The 27,836-nt window shown below is 37.1% G+C and overlaps 1 protein-coding gene across 6 annotated transcripts in view; it reads right to left on the reverse strand.

Moving 5' to 3' along the window:
• Nucleotides 1-1,871: 1,871 nt before the first annotated feature.
• The window catches only part of HNRNPR (heterogeneous nuclear ribonucleoprotein R), a 33,355-nt gene continuing 7,390 nt past the window's right edge, over nucleotides 1,872-27,836 (reverse strand). For 2 of the 6 annotated variants that reach the window (XM_040229607.1, XM_040229605.1), the window contains 7 exons: nucleotides 26,974-27,087; nucleotides 12,909-13,085; nucleotides 11,219-11,354; nucleotides 9,555-9,760; nucleotides 5,581-5,730; nucleotides 3,264-3,385; nucleotides 1,872-3,153 (listed from right to left, as the gene is read on the reverse strand). In XM_040229607.1, coding sequence (XP_040085541.1) covers nucleotides 2,541-3,153; nucleotides 3,264-3,385; nucleotides 5,581-5,730; nucleotides 9,555-9,760; nucleotides 11,219-11,354; nucleotides 12,909-13,085; nucleotides 26,974-27,087 — 1,518 coding nt within the window. In that variant the 3' untranslated portion in view covers nucleotides 1,872-2,540. Of the gene's footprint in view, nucleotides 3,154-3,263; nucleotides 3,386-5,580; nucleotides 5,731-9,554; nucleotides 9,770-11,218; nucleotides 11,355-12,908; nucleotides 13,086-26,973; nucleotides 27,088-27,836 lie in introns of all 6 variants that reach the window. The other 4 variants (XM_040229602.1, XM_040229606.1, XM_040229603.1 and 1 more) reach the window with 3 other exon arrangements.

The following is a 27,836-nucleotide window of genomic DNA, read 5'->3' on the forward strand; positions in this document are numbered from 1 at the left end:
AATGCAAATCTAGAATAAAAGCCTCTTCAGGTGACATTTTTCAGGTTTATTAGACTGTTAGATTTACTTCTGTGAGTTGTTAAGCTCTCAATCTATTTTCTTGGAATGCCGCTTACAGCAATAGCTTACATCAGTAAGGGAAAAGCTCCAGGGTAGACTGAATGCTTATAAAGTTTTGTTTGTCTGTAAAATAGCCACAAAAAAACCTATAAAGTGCTATTAGAGGGATACCTTTATAGGTATATTTTTAATTGGTGAGAGTAAAATATAATTTGCAATTAAAGAAAAAGATTTTGACATGGAACCTAGGTTTGATCCATGTTTTTGCCAGATTTACATTTTAGGATGGGTGGGGGAAGCTCATAAATTACTTTTCCAGAATTACTTCTACTCCCATTCCTAATTTTGTTCATAAGAACTTGTTCGCTGGTAACATCTAAGAAATACAAATAATTCAAATTTTATTTCTACAGCCTCTCTTCTTTCCAAGAAAAATCATGGGTTTTACTTAAATTTAATTTAGATTTATAGTTAGAGCTTCAAATTGTATTTTCAAAGTTGAAAAGACAGCATTTAAAGAATGTTTGGTGTCTATACCTGCATACATGGGCATAAGAAAAACAAGTGTATCCAAGCTTTATCAAATAGATACCCATGTTAATGTCAATCTGTTATATACAGGAATTATATATAATTTCTCTACTGGTTTCCAAAAACATAAAAGGAATATTAACGAGGCCTGTTAACTTACTGAACTATGTAATAAGTGTATTTTTTAAAAGAAATGATATACTGACTTTCATCAGCAAATACTCATTTTTCTCCTCAAAGTCAAAAGAGAAGTCATGAAAACCAAAATATGTTCTGACTGAGCTCTCAAGGAATTAGATAGCTTATAATTTTGAAATCTAATACCACTCATAAAAGACACCAAACAGGAACAAAACACAAAGGTGTGCCCATTTTAATTCTTTTCCAATGGCTTATTTTTATAATTTAAAAACATTTTAGATCCACCTAAGAATAAAATGGAAGGGAAAATTTTTATTGGTTATTTGAAAGTGATCCAGACTTTTCTGCACTGTTTAGATTCTTTTGTTCCTCTTATTCTCAAGCAAAAAAAAAAAAAATGTTCTTACAATAAAGGGAGAATTTCTAAAGGAAATGGAAATAGATGTTATGATGTGGCCAACAAAATTTTTAGCCGTTTGAGTAGTAAAATAAATAAATAAATAAATAAAAATAAGAGGTATTAACAGGAAGTCAGAAGTAGGACCACTGGATATCTGTAAGCCTCTCTTACAAGGCCCGAGTGTTTCTCAAAGCCAATTTACACAGTAATAGGAAATTATATTCCTAATTAGTAACTGAAGTGGTAGTCACAATCATGTATACTTAAAGTTTACATGAAGTTTAGTCCGCAGAGCAATTGACGCCACAGTACTAACATTTTTTCCTGCTATGTACATTCACTCCAGCAAATAAGATCTTCAGACAACAAATTATCCTTTATAGAAAGAATGTGGGTCAAAATAAATTGCAGTCTGCTTCCCCAACCCCATTTTATTTAATGCAAATTATCCAATGCCTGCAAGAATGTTCAAAAGCCTGAGCTTGTTTTTATAAAAATAAAGGATAAAATTGCCAAATTAGATGACTATGAAAGAACATCAATCAATGAAGTGCTATTTGGAATAAATATTAGAATTTAGACTAATCCTCAGTCTGGTATCCACGATACATATTAGAATAGACAAGAAATTTTGCATGAATTTGATCACTCACATAGGCAGTTATAGTTTGAAAACAATATTCCTTGCAAGGATTACGAATAAAATAATGTTTTAGGACACAATTGAATTTGAAATAGGTAATGTTTTGAATAGATTTTTGAGTTTTATTGAAATCTTACATGAACAAGAAATTGGAAATACAATCACATCAAAGAACAAATTGTCACGGCTTTGACGTTTAAGCCAAACAAATTTTGTAGGGCAGGTTTCAAAAAGGTGTGAAGTTATAACAATTTAAAAACACAGTTGACCTACTTCTAGGAATGCAAAACATACAATCATAGGTTATTTTTAATACAAGAAAACTTAAATTTGTTTGCTTTTAATTTCTTCAAACTACTAAGACAAAGCACTAGCTTGTATTTTTATTTACAGTATACTCCATACCCCTATGTAAGCTGTCCCAAATCCAAAAAATGAAACTGTCCAAAACCAAAGGTTCTGCAAAATCATGATTTTAACAGTGTGCTCAGCTTGTTTTGAAGCTAAAATGAAGCCTGAAACGATAAAAGCATTGTAACTCCCAGAATAAGGGAACTCTGCAAGCCCAATAATGTCCAAGAGCATTTATGAAAAGAGGAAAAAATAAAAAGACTTGAGTATATACACAATAGTGATTTCTTCAGCCAAATACAAATGGCAGCAAATTGCTACTTAAAGATGAAACAGATAAGCCAATTTTTTCTGAAGGATGTAGATCTAGAGCCAATCGTATCTTGTCAATATCATTTTCAAGCCCTCACTTGTCTATTTCCACTGTTGCCCATAAGTATCCTGATAAAATTCCTGGTTGTCATTATTGTAACCATAGTTACCAGAATAGTCACCACCTTGCTGAAGCGGCTGTTGAGCGATGGGTTGGGAACCCCAGTTCTGTTGGTTGTTGGTCTGACGGCGCTTGGAGTCAGGTTGGTTGTACCCGTCTGCCTTTCTCTTGCCTCCTACATTGCCCCCACGGTTGCCCCGAGATCCACGGGAACCACGGCCTCTCTGCTGTTGTGCAGGACCCCCTCTGCCACCCCTAGAGCCTCTTGGTGGTCCCAAAGGTGCCCCCCTCTGTGAGTAGCCAGCTCTACCTCTTGGAGGTGGTGCTCCCCGCCCCCTTGGTGGTGGTGGAGCACCTCGCCCTCCCCTTCCTCCTCCTCTTCCTCTTACTGCATAGCCATCATCATAGCCGTAGTAGGGATCTTCATAGCCTCCACGATAGTCGTGATAATCATAACCATAGTAATCATCATAGTAATCTTCATAGCCATAGTAATCTGGAGGGTAGCCATATCCACCTCTCCCCCCACCACGACCCCGACCTCTAATTGGAGGTGGCATGCGAGGAGGAGGGTGATAGTAATAATCTTCATACCTAGCAATGGAGGGAAGGGAGAAAAGAAAACACAAGTTAGTTTGCTTCAAGATTCTTTCTAACTTTTTAAACTACCGGATCTCTGATATATTTACTAAATGCAGACTCACGCAGTACTCCTGGAGGCCTGTCTAGCAGCTTGGCGCTCTTTCCTTTTCTTGTCTGGTGGCTTGGCTAAGACTATTTCAATTTCTTCTCCTTCTATTTCTTTGCCATTCATTTCATCCATGGCCTATGCAAAATTAGAAACAAATTTATTTTACAAGTAACAGTACCTTAAATATAACATTGTCTGTACCATTTAATACAACTGATAATTTAATTCACAACTGTTTTAATTTCCAAGAAGAATACAGCCACCAAATTTTTAAAAATACACAAAATACTTATTCCCCTCAACCTTACTTTATGTGCAAGTTACACTAATAAAACTGATGTCCTATTATTATATTTAAAAAGATAAAGCAGAGAGCTGCTTGTTGCTGCTCCTTAATTGCAAGTAACTAATTCCTCCAAGCTAAGGCCAAAACAAACAGCAAATTCCCATTTGGAGAACATGCCAGTATTAACAATCTTTTCAGGATTAAAATTTTTAAACAAACATGGCATTCAGCCTGTAGGTCTTAAACTGTTCTTTCATAAAAATGTCAAGAATTTGAAATATAAATGAGACTATCAGTGACATTCAGCAAGATACTCACCAAAAAAAAGAAAAAAGCATCTTCCCCACCCACCCCAACAATGTTTAACCTGGTATATACTTTACCTGAATGGTTAAAAGCACAGAACCCAAAGCAAAGGCTTGAACTAATTAAGACTCAAGTACTCATCTAGAAAGCAGTAATCAAAAGTATTCCCGGCTCTAGTTTTTTATTTATATCATTCCACCTAATAACTTCTGCCATACTTCAAGGTTTAGGTAACTCGGTAACCAAGTATCACTTCCTCAGCAGTTTTTCTGTTTCCCAATACAACCTTTCCCTCTCTGGACATACATAATGAAATGCTCTAACTGTAAAGAACATTTTAGTGATTTACAAGTATCCAGACAAAAGATTAAATCAGTATCTTCCTCTTACCGACTTTTTTCCCCTTTACCACCTAAGCTTTTGGCTGCTTCAACTAAAGCAATTAAATGAATCTGTAAAAGCTTCCTGGTATAAACAAAAGAACAGAGCATCTGTCTATACTCTTTCCTCTGGCCATCTTCTGAGCTTGAAATCTTACAATTTCAGAAATCGCTTTGGCAAACCACCCTTGAAAATTATTTTCAATTATGAACAATCAGTTTATTTAATACCAAGTGAATCAAAACAAATATTTAGAAAAGTATAAATTTATTAGTTATCTGTCCTTCCTATCACTTGCAATTCAGAAGCCAAACAAGTTCTGTACTAAGCTATGAATTTTATAAGCAATACTGTCTCAGTAATTAGCTTCCATCAAAAAGCAAACCAATAAATTCTACTAGTCAAAGATGCTATAAGGCACATTTTAAAGCAGTACCCTGGTCAGGAAACAAAAACTGCCCTAATTAGAGGGTGGGGCCACTTTTCTGACAAAACATGCAAAAAAAGAACCAGGCCTGATGTCACCAAGGGTCTTAGATCTATCTCCCCAATCATATAAAAAATCTTTTATTTTTGCCCTGTCTTTTGTTTTGTCAGCCCCTCCCCCAACCTTTTCTTCAGAAGGGAGAGAGGGACAAGAGGAAGAAACTGAAAATTTCAGCCATTAAAAATGGTATTGATCAACGGAAAAATGGTATTGATCAACGGAAAGCAGCAGAGTACTCAGGTTATACGTTCTAGACACTGTATGAAAATATTGTTTTTCATACTTTTCAAATACTATCATCAGCAAGCAAATTAACTATTATATGCAAGAAATATTTCTAACAACTACTGAAACTGGCAAAAAAAAAAATACTGTGAGGATTCTAAAATGACCAAAGAAAGGCAAGACTATGGAAAATTAACTAACCACTCCCTCAGAACACACCTACTGAATTACACTGTACTGGATATGGGGCCATGTACCTACTCAGCTCCACTCATAGGTTCTTAAACAAGGAACTAAAGTAGTTACAATGTATTCACTATCATTTTGGTATTTATGGAAGCTAATTACTATTCCTTGTTAACATTTTCAAGGTATCATGCTATCAAAGCTTAGGCTTACAAAGTAATACAGAGATTAAAAGTAACTTGCCTGAGGTCACAAACTCAGTTAGTAATAATCAGGCTTTGAAATACAGAGTCTTACCTGTTACATTACTACCACTTCACAGAGATTATTAAAAGAAAGCTCCAGAGTTCGGTAAAAGCTGAAAACCAATTTCATTTGTTTATAAAGTCACTTTATGTGTTTTAGCAAGTTTCAACAACAAAATTCACATATCAAGAAACAAAATATCAAAATTTCTACCTTAACAGCTGCTCCTCTGTCTTCGAAATGAACAAATGCATAATCTTTCAACTTCTTCACTCTTTCAAGTTTTCCAAATTCAGAAAATGACTTTTCCAATATTTCTTCTGTCACTGTGGTAGCCAAGTTTCTCACAAATAAAACTTTCACCTAATATAACAAACATACAAAACTGGCATTGGCTACTTAATTTTAGCTGAGGTCCTATATTAAAGTATTTCTTCCTATTTTCATGGCATAGGCATTTTTCTCAAAAACAATTAAGTGCTAAAGGTGCTATAACAGAAGGTATGAAAACTGAGAAAATAACTGTTACCAATTTATATAAATTATCAGTTTCTTTTCCTGCCATGTCATTACAGTGCTTAATACTGTGAACAGGACCTTCAAGGGACCAAAATAAAATTATTACTAAGTTACTTTACTAATTTAATAGGGTCCCTTTGTTGTTGTTTAGCTGTTAAGTCTTGTCCAACTCTTGTGATCCTGTGGACTGAAGCCCACCAGGTTCCCCTGTCCATGGGATTTCCCAGGCAAGAAGACTGGAGTGGGTTGCCATTTCCTTCTCCAAGGGATATTCCTGACCCAGGGATTGAACCCAGGTCTCCTGCACTGGCAGGTGGATTCTTTACCTCTGAGCCACCTGGCAAGCCCAACATAGTTCATGGTGAAGTGAAGTCACTCAGTCGTGCCCGCCTCTTTGCAACCCCATGGAGAGTAGCCTGCACCAAGCTCCTCAGTCCATGGGATTTTCAAGGCAAGAGTACTGGAGTGGGTTGCCATTTCCTTCTCCAGGGAATCTTCCCAACCTAGGGATCGAACCCAGGTCTCTCATATTGTAGACAGACACTTGCTTTACCATCTGAGCCAACAGGGAAGTCCACACAGTTCATAAATCCCCCCCAAAACAAGTTTTTCTGTCCCTCCTTCCCCATCCAAGAACTGGATGAGCTCATGATTCTAAAGTTCATATGAAAAAATAAACAAGCAGTAGTAGCCAGGGAAAAAATAAGAACAAAATTTAGAGACTAGTCCTACTAGATAAAACAAACTCGATCAATTCATTGCTTAAATCATTTAATCAGTGCAGTGCTGATCTGAATAACAATGAAAAGTAGACTCATACCCCACACTATATACTAGGATCAAGTCCAAATAGACAGAAAATTTAAAAGGAGGGGGATGTTTAAAGTATTAGAAGAAAATAAGATAATAATTATGTAACACTGCACTGGAGAAGTCTTTGTTAATTTAAAATCTATACGAAGGACTGAAAAATTCAACTACTGAAAAAAAAGATTTCCATATGGTAGAAAATACCATAATTTAAAAAAAAAAGTGTCACAAACAGTTAGCCTTTTATATCAAAACTCTACAAAATAAAAGAAAAAGATCAACAGAAAAACAAATGAATGGAAAGATAGGCAAAATTCATGAATACACGGTTCATACAAAGAAACATAAAACAGTCCTTAAATGCATGAGAAATGTAAATTCAGGCATGTACAGTAAAGAGAAACAAATCATAAACAGCTATGAGATACCACTTGTTGCGAGATTTGGCAAAACCAAGTTTGGGCCTATCCTCTTTTAACAAGGATAGGAACATCCTGCTGTATTCTGCCTGTGGAGAGCAGGATACAAGTGCACCTCCTACAGAAAATATGGCCAGTATCTTAATAATTACAGATGCATTTACCCTTTGACCCACAAATCTATCCTACAGATATATCTGTACTTATATTAACTGAAATGATATAAGCTTACTCATTACAGTATTATAACAACAAAAGATTAGAAACACCCAATGTCCAGCTAGTTGAATGAACCTATGTACACCTACAGAATGAAAAAGTACATAGTCATAAACAATTAAGAGCTGATACTAAAAAAAACATAATGTGAGGATACACTGTTGTTAAGATTTTCCCCCATTTTATACCTCCAAAACAGGGATTCAATTTAAGTCAATGTGACAGACAAGCACTTGTCACAGTTTAATTGGCAGCATGTTACTATCTCTTAGCGATACATAAAATAATGGCATACTTCCTTAGAGCTGAAATACGAGATGAGATGAAATATGACAGTGAATAAAACAAACATAATTCATTAATATAGCTACCAGTAACCATTTGTGTAAGAAGCAGGGAAGGAAAGAATATATAATTATATTTGCTTGCTAAGCACTACAAGGATAAACCAGAGACCACTAACACTGGATATCTACAAGGGACAAGGAGGAAACAGTAGCTGGAGCTAGAGGCAGGAATGGGAATTCCTTGGCTATACTTTTCTATATAATTTTGACTTGTGGACTAAGGAAATACATCACTTATTTAGACAAAAAAATTAACATATCTATCAAACAAACTGTTGCCTTAGATAAAGGGCTAAGTAAAGAGAATTTGGGGAAGACACAAATCCAAGGTGGGGGAAGTCTTCCACCTCTATCTTTAACCCCTTTAATTTTCTAAATGTTGTCATATTGACGTCTAATTCTACATCAGACAGGCCTCCATTACTTTATTTACCTTCTTTTTTGAAACTCAACATAGATCTTTTTTCTTTTCTGAGATGAAACCAAAGTATCCTATATAAAAATTACCAGTTGAAATAATGTTTAAAGCACTCAATAGGAAAAAGAAAGACAACTGTATGTACAGCTGAAACTAACACAACATTGTAACTCAACTATAATCTAATATAAAATTAAAAATGCCCCCTCAATCTATAATACTATTTTTAAAATATCTTAGAAAATGCAATACAGGCTATAGTCAGTTTCTACAAGATAGATTCAAAGCTGTAAGAGATCTTGTAAAGAGATTTATCCAACTCCAATAAAACAGACAACATCCAAATTCAGTAGTTTGCTCAAAGTCACAACTGTATTAGAAGAAACAAGTGGAATTAAAATCAAGCTAGTAATAACAGGGCTCTTTAGATTTCCAGCCCCTTCCTTGACTCCTATCTACTCCAGGACATAGAAAAAGTGTGTAACACATCTGAGTCTCTCTGGTTCATTCTCAGTGGATCTTTGCATAATCCAAAAATGTTTTTGCTTACAAAAGCTTTTATCATGTTAGTATAAACCAGGTCCCTCCTCCAAATTAATCAACAGTGAGGACTGTCACCTCAGATTCTGAAGAAGCTTGCAGAAAAGACTTTTCAGACCAGAATAACCAAACCATTCATTTATGGCCATCCACAGAGTTGCTGCCCCCAAGAGGTCAAGAGACATACACCAAAATAATAAGAAATTCACTAAAAGCCAACAGAGGTACAACTCAGATATGTCCCTTCACCCCCAGGAGTCACCCAGAAGAAAGCCTAAGAACCAGGACTCACAGAACCATCCTTTACCAGGCCAAGATCCCGGCAATGAAAGTACAGGGCTTAGGAAGAAAGTGAAAGTCCACTACAGGCATTGCCATGCATATTTTGCCACTAAGAGCAAACATGATAACCCTTCACCTTTCTTCATGGAGACAATACTATAAGGAAACTTGATCCATTAAAAAAGGAAAAAGACACTAAATCTAAATAAAATATAATTCATGGCCATGTAATAAAAGTCATAGTATGGTCAATGAAAATTATAATTCATAATCTCCAAAACATTACTTCTCTCTTTATTCCGTTAAGACCTTGTTTTTTTTCTTTTCTTAACATTTCTATCTTTGATAGTGCCAAGCACTAATCAAACTCTCAGTAGGCATAGAAACACCTAATTCAAGGGATTTAATTTCAGTTCTTTTTACACATTTATCTGCAGAAAAAGAAATGATTAATGGAAATTCCTGGATATCAAGATAGGCTGTTAAATTGGTGCTAAAGCAGGTTTTTGCTTAAGCCGTTAAGATCAAGAGCTACAGTTTGTATGTACTGTAAAATTTGAAATATTCAAGCTTATATTCTAAATACAAAAAGTAAATGATAACCGCACCCCCAACACAAGATACTGCATTTACCTTAGCCATGACTTCTGGATCTGGTTCTTCCACAGGGTCAGCCCATTCAACTGTAACTACATTTCCCCATACTTTTACTTTTCCACTCATCAGCCGGCGTCTGGCTTGTGCTGCTGACTTGTGATCCTCATACTCAAGGAAGCAGAACCCCCGATTCTTCTTTTTGTCATCGGGTTGATGATAGAGAATAACGTCCACCAAACCCTCTGTTAAACCAACAGCCAGATATATAAGCCAAAAGCATCCACCACACATTTAGCGATTAGGCAGACCTAAATCCACTTGCCAAAGAGCAAAGAGTAATTGAAGAAGCCTCATAATGATCTGTTAATTATCTAGCTAGACAACTAAATCAGAATTATTAGATATGGAGCTATGGACAATACGTTATGTTCCTTTTGATTTTAGGGGCCCTGAAAGTACAGTCATAGTAAGTCCAACTACTGTATTCTGACATGTAACATTCTATTTTACAATGTTTTTAAAGAGTGTTTGACATAACATGACCTTACTAAAACTTATGAAAATACTACCAAAGAACTTAAAAACCAAATATAAATCCAAGAGAACACTCAACAACTAATCATAACCAAAAGTCATCCTTGAATCTTAAGTTTTAAAAAGTTACTATTTTTACCAAGTAATAAATAAGTAACTGGTTAAAATGTACCTCTGATCTTAGTCCTGTACCCTCACCTTTCCACATATTATCCAAATCCTTAAGAGTAGTTAGATTTTACTGCTAGCAGCAATATCCAGAATGTGATTTGGATGTGGTAGAGCGGAAGTAAAGGATCAGAGATGAGGCAGTCATTAAAACTAGGAGATTACGGTATTGAATGATTCATCCACACAGATGTTGAAAGTACTAACAATAAATTAATTCAGGACAGAAGAGAAAGACTATGAGCCAGAAGCAATCTTCAATTAACACAAGACTGAAACCAGAAGAGTAACAGATAACAGCTTGAAGGAAGGGGAAAGGTTTATCTGTAGTATGTCTGGACAACAAAAATGAAAAGAAATAGTGGTTTTTATATGGGATGAAGAAGCAATGGTCTAAAAGTTGTCTTTTACAATGCAGCTACCATTAGTGGATCTCCCTCAGCATTTTAAAAAATGAAATGGAATAGGAAATGTATGATTAAATCGTATTTGGTAAGTGAAAATGTGATTCTGCTAAATTTTGTTACATATAAGTATGTGTGTGTGTGTATATATATATATGTATATATATATATATACATATATATCTATCTGTGATCTAAAATTTTCTTCTCAAATCAATTCCATGGATTGGAAATGCGGAAAAATCTGAAACAGACAAGGTAAGAGGAAGAAGGAAGAGGAGGAGAAGCACTCTCATCCCCTTGGCCTTAGAGTACACTGACTACCAGATGGGGGGAAAGCCTTCACTTGAGAGCTACAGGGCAAAGGTTGTGTCAAAAGTTATCGTTCAATTAAGGAAAAGAAGCGAAGAGGACACTCCAAGAACTTGAGGCTACAAGAGAAGTTGTTTAGTCCAAACCACTAAAAAAACAGGAGGAAATTTAGACACTCAGTAGATATGTGAACTCTTAGATTAAGATACACCTCCTTTTTTTTGCACTTATAGTATACCACAGATTTCCCAAAACTAATTTCTAAATACATTTTTGTTTTACCTGTGACTTTACTGAATTCTTCCAGAATGTTTTCTTTAGTCTTATTCTTCGGAATTGATCCAACAAAAAGCCTGTTGTTTGCCACAGAAATGCACACTCCAAGGTGTTTACCAGGGCGAATTTCATAGCTGTCACACTGAAAGGAAGAAAAGAACCAGACACCCCACAACCACCCCAAACTCAGAACAACTGATTTCAGTCTAAAAAACTTAACAAGTCAAGGTCAAACACTCCCTGCTTCATGAATTCACCAAGTCCCCTCATGCTTGCCATAATATAAAATGTGTATTTTGAACTTTTACAGCCTCTGTTTTAGTTTGATTTCATTAACCTTCACTGCTCTATCAAATATAAATGAATCAAAGTTATTCACTCTATCTTTGAAAATATCTGATTTATTTCAATATTATCAATCTCAAGATTTCTTCCCAGAGAATTTTAGAAAAAATACCTGAAACTGGTAATTCAGAGCCCTTGGAGATGAAATGAGATAGAGACAAGTCTCAGGAAAACAACAAAATGTAAAGAATAACAACTATGTTTAATCAATGCAAAGAAACGTAGAAGAATTTCACCTTTTACATAAAACAGAATTTTAAAAATTTAAATTTCATATTAAACATAATAATTTCAAAATTGTATTAAATCATAGGAATAAAGTGTTTTATTTAAATGGTTATGGTGATGATTTCCTAGGTAAACTTGTGCTTTTTATGCCTTAACATTACTTACCTATTAGTTTACAAAACAAATATGTAATTAAAAAAAAAAATCATCCATATGTTGCCAGAAGCAAGAAAATAAAACTTTAAAAACTTCTCAGTACTAAATAAACAAACTGGAAGGAAAAAGGTCCATAATAAAAACAAAAATCTGGGTCAAGTTAGAAGTAGAACAAATTTAGAAGCAACTAATGAAATGAAAAGCTTTGTGAAAGGTTACCATTCTAGAAGAACTAAAACTAGACTGGGGCCTTCAGCCGTCTGCCAGTAGCACCCCCAACCAGTGACACTGCTATTCTGAGTCACTGAGATGACTGTATCTTAACACAGTAGGAGCGAAGCCATACTTAATCTGTGTACTACTCTGAAATAAGTACAAAGGATAAAAGGCCCTACAGAAAGGAGCTTCCTAGAAGACTGGTTATCAAGTAATAGAAAAAGAGAAAGATTAAAAACAAAGAGAACTGGAGAGTCTGGAAACAAAAAGAAAAGAACGAGAGTATACTTAGAAAATAAATAAATTTCATGATTAGGTTATGATAAAAACAAAAGAGATTCACAACCATTTCCCAAATTGTGTCCTAAAAATGAAGGAGCCCAGTTATATTCCCCAGAATCCATAAGAATCTTACTCTAAAGTTTAACAGCAAGAATTGACATTTCTGTCTAAGATCAAAAGGGAGAACTGCAAAAGCCAAATATTCAAATGAAACTTTAGATAGTAATTGCCGTAATAACTTCTTAGAATTATGGGAGACTATCACCTTACTTCTGTGGTATTTCATTTATTTTTTACTTTCATAATATGAAAAAATAGCCACCAGACACATACTAACTCAGTCAATATAAAAACTTTCAAAACAAAAACTAAAGTAAATGAAACAACGTTAACTGCGAATGTTTTTAATTGAAGTATTTCCCTCAAATGACTTGCTAGACAATGGGTATTTGTTTTGTTTATCACATACCAGTTTAACAGCTTCCTGTGCAGCTTCCTTTCCACAGAAGGTGATGAATGCATACCCTCTGTTCTGACCAGACAGTGGATCCATCATCAGACGCAGATCCCAAATGGGACCAGCCTTTTCAAAAAGGGGCACCAATTCATCCTCGTATAAATCTCTTGGTATTTTACCTACAAAGACCTGAAATGAAACCTGTGTGTTAGAATCCCAATGTAACAAGCATTTGATTTTAGAGCCACAAAACCTAGGTGCCTTTTTTAGAGGGTGGGGACACAAAGATGGTTAAGGAAAAATTGGGGCAAGTTGAATCTTACAAAGTTAATCCTAGTTTTTCATTATAATGACTTTCAGGGCATCAACACAGAACAACAATATTCTATACTGAAAAATGGAAACTGATTAATAGTAAGTGCTCACAATTTGTAGTAATAACTCTAAACTTTAAACTTTTTAAATTTGTCCTTTTCTCACAAAAAATAGAACAAAAGGCCTATATAAATCTTCACTGAAATACATCGGCATTTTTAGAAAAACCATACTTGAATATGGAGAAGGGAATGGCAACGCACTCCAGTATTCTTGCCTGGGAATTCCATGGACAGAGAAGTCTGGTGGGCTATAGCCTATGGGGTCGCAAAGAGTGGGACATGACTAAGCGAGTAACACTTCCACTTTCACTATAGGATAAACATGCCAATTCAATAAAGTTACAATAAAAGTTAAATTAAAAAAAAACTGAATAGATCGATGAGATCTCTTTCCAATTTTCTCAACTCTAAAATCTTTACTACTTAAAACTCCACTGCTTTAATCTTTCTTCATCAGAATTCCATTCTCTATCAGAATATTACATTTTAAGATATGAAAAAATTCATCATAATTTGAAGATTTTGTATTCTTAGTTAAAATTATATAGTAAGGATTAAGTCATAATATACAGGAATGCTAAATTAGAATGAAACAATCGTAAACCTTCTCAGTATTTAATATCAGATGACAATTCAAATTTCTACCAAGTCAGCAATACGGAAAATAACCTTTTATGTTAAAACATTCGCAATCCACACACAAAGTCTTAAAGAGTAAATTACTGCTTGCATGAGATGAATTTTCTAGTGAAACTCATCTACATCAACATTTCATATCCTGATAATTGATCCGACTGATGAAGTAATGAAGTAAAAACTCAACAATCAGAAAACTAAGATCGTGGCATCCGGTCCCATCACCTCATGCCAAATAGATGGGGAAACAACGGAAACTTTTTTTTTTCCAGACAGACTATTTTTTGGGGCTCCAAAATCACTGCAGATGGTGACTGCAGCCATGAAATTAAAAGATGCTTGCTCCTTGGAAGAAAAGCTATGACCAACCTAGACAGCATTTATTAAAAAGCAGAGACACTGCTTTTTAATGGTCCATCTAGTCAAAGCTATGGTTTTTCCCGTAGTCATGTTTGGATGTGACAGTTGGGACTATGAGAAAGCTGAGGGCCAAAGAATTGATGCTCTTGAACTGTGGTGTTGGAGAAGACTCTTGAGAGTCCCTTGGACTGCGAGGAGATCCCACCAGTCCATCCTCAAGGAAATCAGACCTGAATATTCATTAGAAGGACTGATGTTGAAGCTGAAATTCCAATACTCTGGCCACCTGATGCGAAGAACTGACTCACTGGAAAAGACCCTGATGCTAGAAAAGACTGAAAGCAGGAGAAGGGGACGACAAAGGATGAGATGGTTGGATGCCATCACCGACTCAATGGACATGAGTTGGAGTAAGCTTCAGGAGTTGGTGATGGACAGGGAAGCCTGGTGTGCTGCAGTCCATGGGGTCGCAAAGAGTCGGACACAACTGAGTGACTGAACTGAAATGAAATGAACTGAAATGAATGAAGCAATGGGCTTCCCTCGAAACTCAGACAGTAAAGAATCTGCCTGCAACGCGGGAGACCTGGGTTCTATCCCTGGGTCGGGAAGATCCCCTGGAGAAGGGAATGGTTACTCACTCCAGTATTCTTGCCTGGAGAATTCTACGGACAGAGGAGCCTGCCAGGCTATAGACCACGGGATCACAAAGAGGTGGATATGGCTGAGCGACTAATACTAACACTAATGAAGTAATACCAGCAATCCAAAAGATGCCAAATTTTTGGAGATTAAGCTTCTGGTGTTAAGTTCTATAGGAGCTGTGGTATCTTACGACAATCCTTTTCAAAATAATCAGGTTCACTTTCACTGCTATCTGGTAAAATCTGAGGTGGTCTTCTGAATCTCTAGCAAGATTCTTACACAACAGCTCTTCTAATTTTTTTACTTCCTTGAAATCTCCAATGCTCGTTCATGAAATCTCATTCTAAGAGGGTCACCTGAAAAGTCACTGGTTTTCCTAACATTCTTTCCTCTTGGCCTTAAAAACTTTTCTCAACATCTCTTTTCACTTCCTTCCTTTATACCTCAGAGAAAAAAATGTACCTCTTTTCCAAAAAGAGTAGCTCCTTAACCCTAATAAATAAGCCCATTTCTTACTACCTTCTTCTGGAAATAATTTTAAACCTTTACTTATTCAACTGTCCTATCTTGTTCAGTACATTCTTTCCTTCCCACAGTTCTTCCATCTTCAAACATGCCAGAGCTCCCATAACAAAATACAAAAACCCCTTATTTAGCCTGTTATTGTTCCTTTCATTTTTAAATGCTTTAAACACATGGCCCTTACCTGTTTGCTTTCACTCATGCAATTATTCAACACATCTACTGTATGCTTAATACTGGGCAGCTAAGAAAAGCATAAATAACAGATCGGCAATCATCTCAGTGACATCCCTACAGAACCATCTTTCTAACGAAAGCTCACTCTGAAAAGCACTTGCATCTATGCTTTTTTAAATTGTTCTATCATGTATTCATCATCAAGTTCCATTTCTATTTCTTTCTTACTTTTTTTGGTATCATTTTCTTTCCTTTTTTTTTTTTTTTAATTGGAGGATAAATGCTTTACAACGTTGTGTTGATTTCTGCTATGGAACAATGGGAATCAGCTGTAAGTACACACATGCACCCTCTCTCTTGGCGCTTCCCTCCCATATGCTTCTAAACTCTCTAAAAACTGGCTGCTGCTGCTGCTAAGTCACTTCATTCGTGTCCAACTCTGTGCGACCCCAGAGACGGCAGCCCACCAGGCTCCGCCGTCCCTGGGATTCTCCAGGCAGGAACACTGGAGTGGGTTGCCATTTCCTTCTCCAATGCATGAAAGTGAAAAGTGAAAGTGAAGTCACTGAGTCATGTCCAACTCTCAGCGACGCCATGGACTGCAGCCCACCAGGCTCCTCCGTCCATGGGATTTTCCAGGCAAGAGTACTAGAGTGGGGTGCCATTGCCTTCTCCAAAAACAGGCTTCTTCCAACACTAAATTGTATACCCAAATGTCACTAATAGACTTTTAAGGACCAAATTTAAGTCTTTCCTTCCTCAATCTCATCATCCTTGCCTTCTCAACAAGCATTAACACTAGTGATGCTACCTTCTGAAAACTCTCTTCCCGTAAGTTTTCAGTTCAGTCTCTCAGTTGTGTCCAACTCTTTGCGACCCCATGGACCACAGCACGCCAGGCCTCCCTGTTCATCACCAACTCCTGGAGTTTACCCAAACTCATGTCCATTGCGTCAGTGATGCCATCCAATCATCTCATCCTCTGTCATCCCCTTCTCCTCCTGCCTTCAATCTTTCCCAGCATCAGGGTCTTTTCCAATGACTCAGTTCTTCGCATCAGGTGCCCAAAGTATTGGAGTTTCAGCTTCAACATCAGTCCTTCCAATGAACACTCAGGACTGATCTCCTTTAGGATGGACTGGTTGGATCTCCTTGCAGTCCAAGGGACTCTCAAGAGTCTTCTCCAACACCACAGTTCAAAGCATCAAAGCATCAATCCTTCGGCACTCAGCTTTCTTTATAGTCCAACTCTCACATCTATACATGACTACTGGAAAAACCTCAGAATACTCCACTAACCGTTTTACCTTTAACTACTCCTCTATCCTTTCCATGGTGATTCTTCTATCCATTTAATAATATAAGCTGCATGTTTCCCAAAGTTATGGCCCTATTTCCCGTAATTCACTGTACTTCCTTCCCTTGTAAGGATATTAACACCCATATTTACATACAATGCTACAGTCATTTCCCAATACCTCCTATATATCTCAAGACCTAATTCTGTATCTCCAGCTACCTATTAAACACCTCCTCTTGGTAGTCCTGATTTTACCTCAAATCATCAGTAACTTAAGCAATGCCAATTTTCATTTTTTTGAGTATAAATATATGTACAGATTAAGAATTACTATGTATCAGAATGTTAAAAGTGGTTATTGATACACGAAAAAATTCTAATTTTATTTTCCTTATTTAAAATAAAGGTACAATGTATATGTAACAAAAGTTTCCTTTGTCCAAAAATCAAAATAACTAAAACTGACCCTTGTCAATCAGTTCCTCTGATTTTTTCCCACATTTCTCTTAGGAGAACATAATTTCTGCTAACCACCACCCCACTCCACCCCAGGCCCCCCCAGCAAATGGCTGAGGAAAAATACTCTCATAAACAAAAAACCTCAGATATTTTTAATCCCTCCAATTCCCATCCATATCCAATTAATTTTTAAAATATCAGCTTGAGGGCTTCCTTGATGGCCCAGTGATTACGAGTCTGCTTTGCAGTGCAGGGGTAATGGGTTCTCTCCCTGGTCCAGGAGGACCCCACATGCCATGGAGCGATTAAGCCCATGTACAGCAACTACTGCAGCCAGCGCTCTAGAGCCCTTGCTCCACAACCAAAGAAGCCCCGACAATGAGGGGCCCGAGCCCTGCAACTCCAGAGCAGCTGCCGCTCTCTGCAATTGAGGAAGGCCCTGCGCAGCAACCGAGATCCAGCACAGCCATAAATCCAGGAAGAAACAAAATGCCAGCTCCAAGTGGCTCCAGTGCAGGGAACTAGCTCCCTCCCTATTCACAGAACTTGTCCAAACCTTTCATGAGGCGTGGACTCGCATGCCATGTATTCTTTGCTACATTCTAGAGATGAGTGAACACCACAGACAGGTAGATGGTCATGAAGCTTACATTCTACTGGTAGAGACAGACAATTTAAAAGACAATACAATTTCAGGAGGAAATCATAGGATAAAAGCAAAGAAAAGGGATAAATGAAGAAGAGGTTATATTTTAAGTAGGAGGGCCTCCCTGAGAAGACAAATTTGAACTGAGACCTGAGAGAGAAAATAAACTAAAATATGAGGAAAGGGCATTCCACGAAGATAGAACAAGTACAAAAAGATATCAAGTACAATTGATATATCTGAAGAACAGCAAATAGGCAGTGATTAAATAAAAGGTCCACACAGGAGACAGTGAGAAAGAGAAAATGAGGACCAGATTAAGTTAAACCACAGTTTAAGAATTTTATTCCAAACATGTTAGGAAGACGTTAAGAGGACTCTTGAGCAGACAAATAACCAGGTATTACTTATGTCCTAAAAGAAATAGGACTGGCAGCAGGGTAGAAGCCGCAGGGTAGAAAGTGGATCGTAAGGAAAAACAGGCTGACCAGTCAGGTTAACAGGGAAAGAGATGATGGTGGCTTGTGTAGTAGGGTGAAAGCTTAACGGCAGGGAGAATGTGAGGAACAGTGAGTTTTAGGCTATGTTGGATTCAAATCTATATTCCAGTTACCGTGAACAAGTTTCTAAATCAGCAAGTCTCAAGATTCTCATCTGGGAGTAACATCAGCAAGAGCATTCAGCTTCCATGTAAGCAGAGAGCCCACATCTTGTTCCTCATTTTATTCCCAGTATTGAACGCAGTGCCAGGCTCATAACAGCTGCTCATCTTTGAGTAAATACATGTAAGAACATCTATCTCATACTTTGACTTATACGCTAGATTCCCTCCCTTCTGTCCTACTCAAGCACTCTTGGTCTGACAATTTTATCATCAATTTCCTCCTTTATATATGGATCATTCCCATCAGCACAAAATATACTACAATCTCTCCCTTAAATTTTTTTTTAATATTTATTTATTTGGCTATGCAGGGTCTTAGTTATGGCAGGCAGACTCTCAGTTGCAGCATGTGGGATTTAATAGTTCCTTGACCAGGGACTGAACCCAAGACCCCAGAACTGGGAATGCAGAGTCTTAGGCACTGGACCACCTGGGAAGTCCCTTTTCTTTAAAATTTCAATTAAAATAAAAATATATCTTGACTATAAACCTTCTAACTATTGTCCCATTTCTCTGCTACCCTTCGTAGCAAAATTGCTCAGAAGAGCTATAATATTCTTAATGCCTCAAATCTGCTCATCTCCTTAGTCTCTTGAATCTTTTCCAATCTGGCTTTTGTCACCACTCCAGTCAAAGTCACTAACAACATTTATGCTATCACAACCAAATGTCAATTCTTAGTCCTCATCTAACTTGGGAAGTTTGATATAACTGACCTTCCTTCTGTGAATACTTCACTTGACCTCTGGGACACCACACTCCTGTTTTTTCTTATCTCATTGGCTCTCTTTTAAAAATTTATTTATTTGGCAGCATTGAGTCTTTGTTTCCGCACGCAGGCTCCAGAGTGCACAGACTCAGCAGCCCTCCTCAGCATGTGTGGATCTTAGTTCTGAGACTAGGGATCACACCCAATCCCCTGCACTGGAAACATCTTAACCACTGGAGCATCAGGGAAGCCTCTTCATTGGCTCCTTCTTCTTAGTCCCCTCTGCTAGTTCCTTCTCATCTCCCCATCTCTCTAAATGTTGAGGTGCTGAAGGAATCAGATCTTAAATTTTTTCTCTAGCTATATACACTTCCATGGTGACCACATCCAAACATGGTTTTAAAACGCCATCATTTTAGATACTTATGCCTCCCACATTTATGATCACCAGTCAAAACTCTTTTATGAACTCCAAGCTCACACAAGCAACGGCTCACTCAACAGCTCCATTTGGATGACTAAGAGCCCTCTAACTCATACATGTCCAAAACTGAACTACTTCCTTTCGATCCTGCTAATCGGCTCTTCTTTATAGCCTTCCTCATTTTAGTAAGCGGCAACTGCATCCTTCTAACTGCTCAGGTCCTAAGACTTAAAGCCATCCTCTGCTCCTTTCTCTCATGTCTCCGTATCCAACACATCAATAAATCTTGTTAAGACATACACTCAAATTATCCAGAATCTGACCACTTCTCATTAGTTTCAGTTGTATCACCCTATAGCATTCACAACTCTATATATTAGCACTGATTAACAGTGCACAGCACTTAAAAAAAAAAGAAAGAAACTACTGATAAAAGGCATCCTGAGACAAAAAATACACAAGAGTAGTTTAGTTCAGTCACTCAGCTGTGTTCGACTCTTTGAGACCCCATGGACTGCAGCATGCCAGGCCTCCCTGTCCATCACCGACTCCTGGAGCTTACTCAAACTCATGTCTATTGAGTCGGTGATACTGTACAACCATCTCATCCTCTGTCGTCCCCTTCTTTTCCTGCCTTCAATCTTTCCCATCATCAGGGTCTTTTCCAAGGAGTCAGTTTTTCACATCAGGTGGCCAAAGTATTAGAGCTTTAGCATCTGTCCTTCCAATGAATATTCAGAACTGATTTCCTTGAGGATGGACTGGTTGGACCTCCTCCAAGAGTCTTCTCCAACACCACAGTTCAAAAGCATCAATTCTTCAACCCTCAGCTTTCTTTATAGTCCAACTCTCACATCCATACATGACTACTGGAAAAATCAAAGCTTTGACTAGACGGACTTTTGTTGGCCAAGTAATGTCTCTGCTTTTTAACATGCTGTCTAGGTTGGTCAGAGCTTTTCTTTCAAGGAGCAAGGGTCTTTTAATTTCATGGCTGCAGTCACCATCTAGAGTGATTTTGGAGCCCCCCAAAATAAAGTCTCTCACTGTTTCCCCATCTATTTGCCATGAAGTGATGGGACCAGATGCCATGATCTTAGCTTTCTGAATGTTGAGTTTTAAGCCAAGTTTTTCACTCTCCTCTTTCACTTTCCTCAAGAGGGTCTTTAGTTTTTCTTCTCTTTCTGCCATAAAGGTGGTGTCATCTGCATATCTGAGGTTACTGATATTTCTCCTGGCAATCTTGATTCTAGCTTGTGCTTCATCCAGTCCAGCATTTCTCATGATGTACTCTGCATATAAGTTAAATAAGCAGGGTGACAATATACAGCCTTGACATACTCCTTTCCCGATTTGGAACCAGTTTGTTGTTTGATGTCCAGTTCTAACTGTTGCTTCTTGACATGCATACAGATTTCTCAGGAGGCAGGTCAGGTGGCCTGGTATTCCCACCTCTTTAAGAATTTTAAACAGTTTGTTGTGAACACGAGAGTAATTGGTATTAATTCTGAAATATATTTTTTAGTGTTGCTAGGCTCTGGCCACACCTAAGTCTAGCCTGGTTAGAAAATCTTTATGCTGGAGAATATTTGTTATTTGAATATTTTAAAACTGTCCTGGGAAGTAAATTCTGCTTTATATTGTTTCTATTATAATGCAGTGATGATTCATAATTACACCATTCAGCATCCGTATTCTCTCCCTACCCGTTACAAATGCATGCAAAAGCAAAGACAGCACACACAGTGGCACTGTGAGAACACCCGTGAGGGTCTTCGCTGGTGGTTGAGAATCTGCCTTCCAATGCAGGGGACATGGGTTTGATCCCTGGTCAGGGAACTAAGCTCCCCAAGACCACATGCAGCAACTACTGAGTCAGCTCTCTGGATGGAGCCTGTGCACAACTGGAGAAAAGCCTACACACTACAAGGAAGATCCTGTGTGCTGCAACTAAGACTCGGTGCAGACAAAAATAAATAAACAAATATTTTTAAAAATATACAGTTGAACACAGATAAATGAGGAATCTAAATGTCAGATTATTATACTACTTTCTTAACACGTGTATAAATTTTCAGAACCATTCAGGTTTACTTCATTAAGCATACCTGAAAAGATCTTGTATTTTCAGGAAAAGCAATTGATTGATTAGAAAGAATTCATAACAGTAAGCTCCTTGTATTCTATATGATCATATGAATGTTAGAAGTGCACCTGACATTACAGATTTTCCATAAGAATACTGTTCTATTTAATATCAAGGCATTTCCTGGCAGTCCAGTGGTTAGCATTCTGAGCTTCCACTGCAAGGGGTAAGGGTTTGTTCCTTGATCAGGGAACTAAGATCCCATATGTCACACATGGCGTGGCCAAAAATAAACATATAAACAAAAATCAACATCAACAAACCTATGCCCAATGTTGTATTCACTGGGGTCCATGAAGAAACAGGCCAAAAACACTGATTTGCTTGAGAAACAGAAGATGGTCTCATTCCAAGATCAGTTTAACTTAGGACTTTAAAAGAACTTTAAAAGGCTGAAATAGATAGTATTCAAAAACTAACTAAGCACCCCTCTTTAAAGTTTTTTAAGCTCAGTTTTTAATGAACTGAAACGTAATATGAATGTTTTCCTTTCACTACCATGTTGATCCCTGAGCCATTCTGGCTCCATATGAGCTGTCCAGAGTAAACACTCAGTCATGAGCAGGTTAACCACCCCCCACCAGAACCAACAGAATCCAGTGAATACCCTAACAGCTGTTCTTCCTTTACTCATTAGACTTTAAGGTTTTGAACAAGATTTTGGCTGCTGTTTACCCACTGATTCCTTCAACAGTAACAGAGGAAGCCCCAAAGACTCTGGAAGGAATCGACAGAAGTAACCAGGCAGATCAACACTGTATTCCGATTATCTACAACGGCTGTTCCAATATCCAGCTTCTATTTGCCATTTTTGCCAACAGAGCAGCTTTCCTTTATATATAATGCAAATCAAATGTTACAAAGTCATATACTTATAGGTCTGTTACACACCCTGTTTCTTTTTAACACTTCAACTAGCTAATAAAGAGTTAAGTCCAACATACAGAGTTTATTATCAATATATAGAGATGATCTGCATGGAGATTACATTTATGTCAATGAAATAGAGTTTTACAAAACCAGCTGAAGAACAGAAAGGTACTGTGATACATAGTAACTACACTTATAGAGATCACTTTGAAACTAGAGAAGTATTAAATCACTATGCCGTGGAAGTATTAAATCACTATGCTGTGTACCTGGAACTAACACAGTGTTGAAGGTCAACTGAACTTCAAAAACAAAGAGAGAAACAAACTCACACAAAAAGAGATCAATTTGTGATTACCGGAGGTGGGGTTGGGAGGAGAAGGATTTGGATAAAAGTAGTTAAGGGTACAAACTTCCAGTTATAACTAGGGATGTAAAGTACAACATGATAAATATAATTAACACTGCTGTATGTTATATAAGAAAGTTGCTAACAGTAAATCCTGAGTTCTCATCACAAGGAAAAATCATTATTTTTTTGTTTCTTTAATTTTATGAGGTGATGGATGCCTACTAAACTTAGTGTGGTCGTCATTTCATGATGTATTTAAGTCAAACCATTATGCTGTACACCTTAAACTTATATAGTGCTGTATGTCAAGTATTTCTCAATAAAACTGGAATAAAAAGGGAAAAAAAGGATACAAAAATACTATAGCCACACTAGGTCTGAGAGCCAAGGCACACTAAAAATATACATTTCAAAACTGGTATTAACATTCTTGTTTATATCTCATCTCAAAGTCAATGCTTAGCAACACGGTCCATTAATGAGTATTCACCATAGGGTTAATTCACAGTAGATTTTATCCAGAGATAAAATTTCATTGTCTTCTGGTAACTTACTTTCAGTACTATCAGTATCAGGCACTGACCCTAATTTCAACTTCCTCAATCAAGAGCTAGTAGTAATTTTTAGTAACTGCAATGAGCCATAAAAAACAAAACTCCACACCTTGGCGCATCAAAAGTGACATCAATCAAAACCAATTACTGGACTAAATCTATCATCAACCCAGTATAGCAAAAGCCTCCTAATTTTCAAAACTTTAATCTTCAACAAGTATGGGCCAAATCTCATGAAATATGAACTTAAGGGAGAAACCCAAAATTTTACACTGCAATTTTGTTACAACAAGTTGCCTGACAAGAGTGCTTTAGGCTGGTGATCTCATATAGGGATTTTTGCTGCAACCATATCTGCTGCACATAATGATAACTAACATACAAAAAACACATCTTTCTCCTACAGAGGGAGTGCAATATAAAATCTGCAAGGAGATCAACCCAGTCCGTCCTAAAGGAAATCAGTCCTCAACATTCACTGAAAGGATGGACGCGGAAGCTGAAACTCCAATACTTCGGCCACCTGATGTTAAGAACTGACTCACTGGAAAAGACCCTGATGCTGGGAAAGACTGAAGGCAGGAAGAGAAGGGGAGGACCAAAGATAAGATGGTTGGATGGCATCACCGACTCAATGGACATGAGTTTAAGGAAACTCCGGGAGTTGGTGATGGACAGGGAGACCTGACGTGCTGCAGTTCATGGGGTTGCAAAGAGTCGGACACGACTGAGTGACTGAACTGACTGACTGAGTGTGTGTGTCTGATTCCTCTTCAAAGGCAGGACCATGTATTGTTGATTATCTAGAAATAAATACCCAGCACTGAGGCAGGGTCTGGCAGAATATAGGTATGCCAAATACATGATGGTTGAAGTGATGCTTAGAAACATCATACTCAGTTTACACACTGTCAAAATAATTAAATGATGAGATGGCTGGATGGCGTCACTGACTCAATGGACATGAGATTGAGCAAGCTCCCAGAAGTTGGTGATGGACGGGCAAGTCCATGGGGTCGCAAAGAGTCGGATATGACTGAGTGACTGAACTGAATTGAACTGAAACAAATTTTACATTTAACACAGGATTTGTTTTTAACTGAGTACTCAAAACAGTTTATTAAATGAAGAACTTCCAGTGAAATCTTAAAGTACTAGCAAATCCCTCCCTATCTACATCAGTTCAGTTCAGTCACTCAGTAGTGTCTGACTCTTTGCGACCCCATGGACTGTAGCACACCAGTCCCTTATCTACATAGAGCAAAGATAAAACAAGTCTCCATTAAGGAGCTCATTAATGAACCTACCTAACAGGCTAAAAAAAAATTTCAAATAATTACAAAATAGATACAACCAATTTTACAGCAGGCTATATTGGGCACTTTGAAGAACAAAACTGTATGACGTAACTTTTATTTCTAAGGATTTTATAATTAGTCAAAGAAACAAAACTAAGAAAGTGTAATAGTAATTGATAAGGATAGCATACGATGAATGGTATACTACTGATAACTTTTTCAAAATGTATTCCCCTCTTGGAGGTGTTTCAACTTGTCTCAGGAACAAGAAAAAGGCAAAGGAACAATTCCATTTTTCATTCACTTTACATGAGGGCTTAGGTGCAAATTTAAAACCATTAGAAAACAAATACATATAGTCCAGGAGTCCCTATAAGAAAGCTGAGTTATATCTCCATGTTTATTATTCTTTTGGCCACACCAAGTGGCATGAAGATCTCAGTTCCCCAACCAGGGATTGAACCCGTGCCCCCTGCAATGGGAGCACAGCCTTAACTTACACTGGAGTACCAGGGAAGTCCCTCTATATTCTTTAAAAATGAAATATAAATGTAGATTTGAAAGGGTTCACAACATAAGTAGAACATTAAAGTATGGTGTCAGGGAATTAATGAGAGGACAACAGTGAGTATGTTATGTTTCAATGACACTTTCTCCTGTAAGGAATGCAGGCGGCTTAGAGTCCCAATCCCAACTCCATCAATAATTATATAGCAGTAAGTAATTTACAGTAGTTTTTCTGAAATTCAAAAACAAGCATATGTACCTAATTCAGGTATCAAAAAATAAAAAGGCCTACAGTCCTTTTAATAATGTTTAATATTAAACAGAATAACTATAATAATTAACTATAATAATGCATAAAAGAAGCTCAGGGAACAACCACCAATAAATGTACATTTACATACAGAGAACATAATTAAAATTAGCTCTGATATAGATCTAAAAAGTAACATTAAATGATGATGTCTTTATTTACATACTCACAAATTAGAAAAAACAATCTGTGCTTTGGGCTACCTCAAAAGTTAAATTTCAGCACTCAGAAAGGTGTCATTGATAATGTTTGAGTAAAGTTTTAGAATTTCTTAAAATTCTAATAAGTAGGAGATACATAATAATACCACCTAAATATTTTAACTGACAGCATCACTTAAGGATCTACCCCCTTCACTTTGTTTTAAAGAAAATCCCGTAAGATTATCATTTAATCTAATTTTAAGCTATGAAGTCATGGTTACAGTATTCAAAGAAAAAAAAACCATAACCACCAATTATCTGTCCTACTATACTCCCGGCATCATGCTAGGCACTAAAAAGACAATGGAGACATCAAATCAGAAAAGGGACCTGCAATGACAGGACTTATCTTTTGGCATTCAGTGTTCTCCATTTAAAGGATCAGAATAGTCTAACATAAAGGCATATGAAGAAACCCTCATCAACACACAGATGGAGACCGGACTCCCTCTTCTTTCAAGTATAGACCAACATGCTCAACCTTTTATTTGATTCTACATCCTTCCCTTGTGCAACCCATTCCCTTCAATAAATCTCTGTAAACACTGAGTATCTTCTATGTGATGGAGGAGAGGGTCAAGGAGAGATGACAAGCATCATTTTGACATAAAAGAAAAACAGAATAAAGCAATTGCTTCTCCTTAATAACCTCATCCCAAGGACCTAAAATGGTGTGTTGCTAGTTGCACAGTCCTAGCTACCAGTTCCAAGAACCCTATACATGTCTTTACAAAGTGTTTAGGTATCTACCATTCACAGGATTATCCCTACTTACGATGACAGCAAAATACAGATGGATAGCAAAACAAAAGTTATGGCTACTCTTTGAAAAAAATGGAAGTTATTTTTCCCATCATACAATAGAGAGAAGTATTTACAAACTGGAAAGATTTCAGCAAATGGCTGAAGAACACTTACTTCTGTTCCAATTCCAGGTTGCACACCAGAGTACACACTGTCGGGGGGAGGACCACCATACTTCCTTTGTCCTGTGGTTACATCCAAGGTATAACCGGTCCTTTCAAGCAAGGCCTAAAGATAATTATACATAATTGTTAATACCTGAATGTTAAATATCATACAAATACACACACAAATAAAAATATAAATCTTCCAAAAGGTACCCCAACATTTTAGGTATTTTAGTCGAGGGAGAAAAAAAAAAAAAAATCACAGAATTCACACTAGTTCTTCTCACATGCATAGACTTTTACTTCTCCTTTCCAGACATTTAATGGAAAGAGTTGTAGGCAAATTAAGTCTCTGAGCACACGTCATCTATTTTTAATGAGAAAAGAAAAAAGGGGGAAGGATTACTAACACTTCGAGGTAAGCTGGCCCCAAGCTATCTGTTCATACTTTACATACCATAGTATGCCTCCTTTTATAACCCCTCTACATCAGATTTTTTCCTTATTTGTTCCCTTTACATACCATACTTACATCCACAAGTGATTCTTTTCAAATAAAATATTCTCTATCCTTAAAAACAAAAAGAAATCAGACGTCCTAGCTTTTTTAGGCAGCTACTCTCATTTACTGCTTCTCACATCATCCTATTCTGACTTTCTATTGTACTCAAATAATTTAAACTTTATTTTGTTTGACCCTGTTGTTTTGTACTCCTATACCATAAGCTTCATAAGAACCAGACCATTCCTCATATAGCACAGACTCAAAATACTTGGCAATTACCAAATGAATATACTCTCAGGTTTCAAAAAATAAACTGTTTCCTGATTTCCAACATTCCTCACAACATTATATGAGGTATTAAGAGG

The sequence above is a fragment of the Oryx dammah genome, unplaced genomic scaffold (assembly GCF_014754425.2).
Source record: "Oryx dammah isolate SB20612 unplaced genomic scaffold, SCBI_Odam_1.1 HiC_scaffold_27, whole genome shotgun sequence".
NCBI lineage: Eukaryota > Metazoa > Chordata > Mammalia > Artiodactyla > Bovidae > Oryx > Oryx dammah.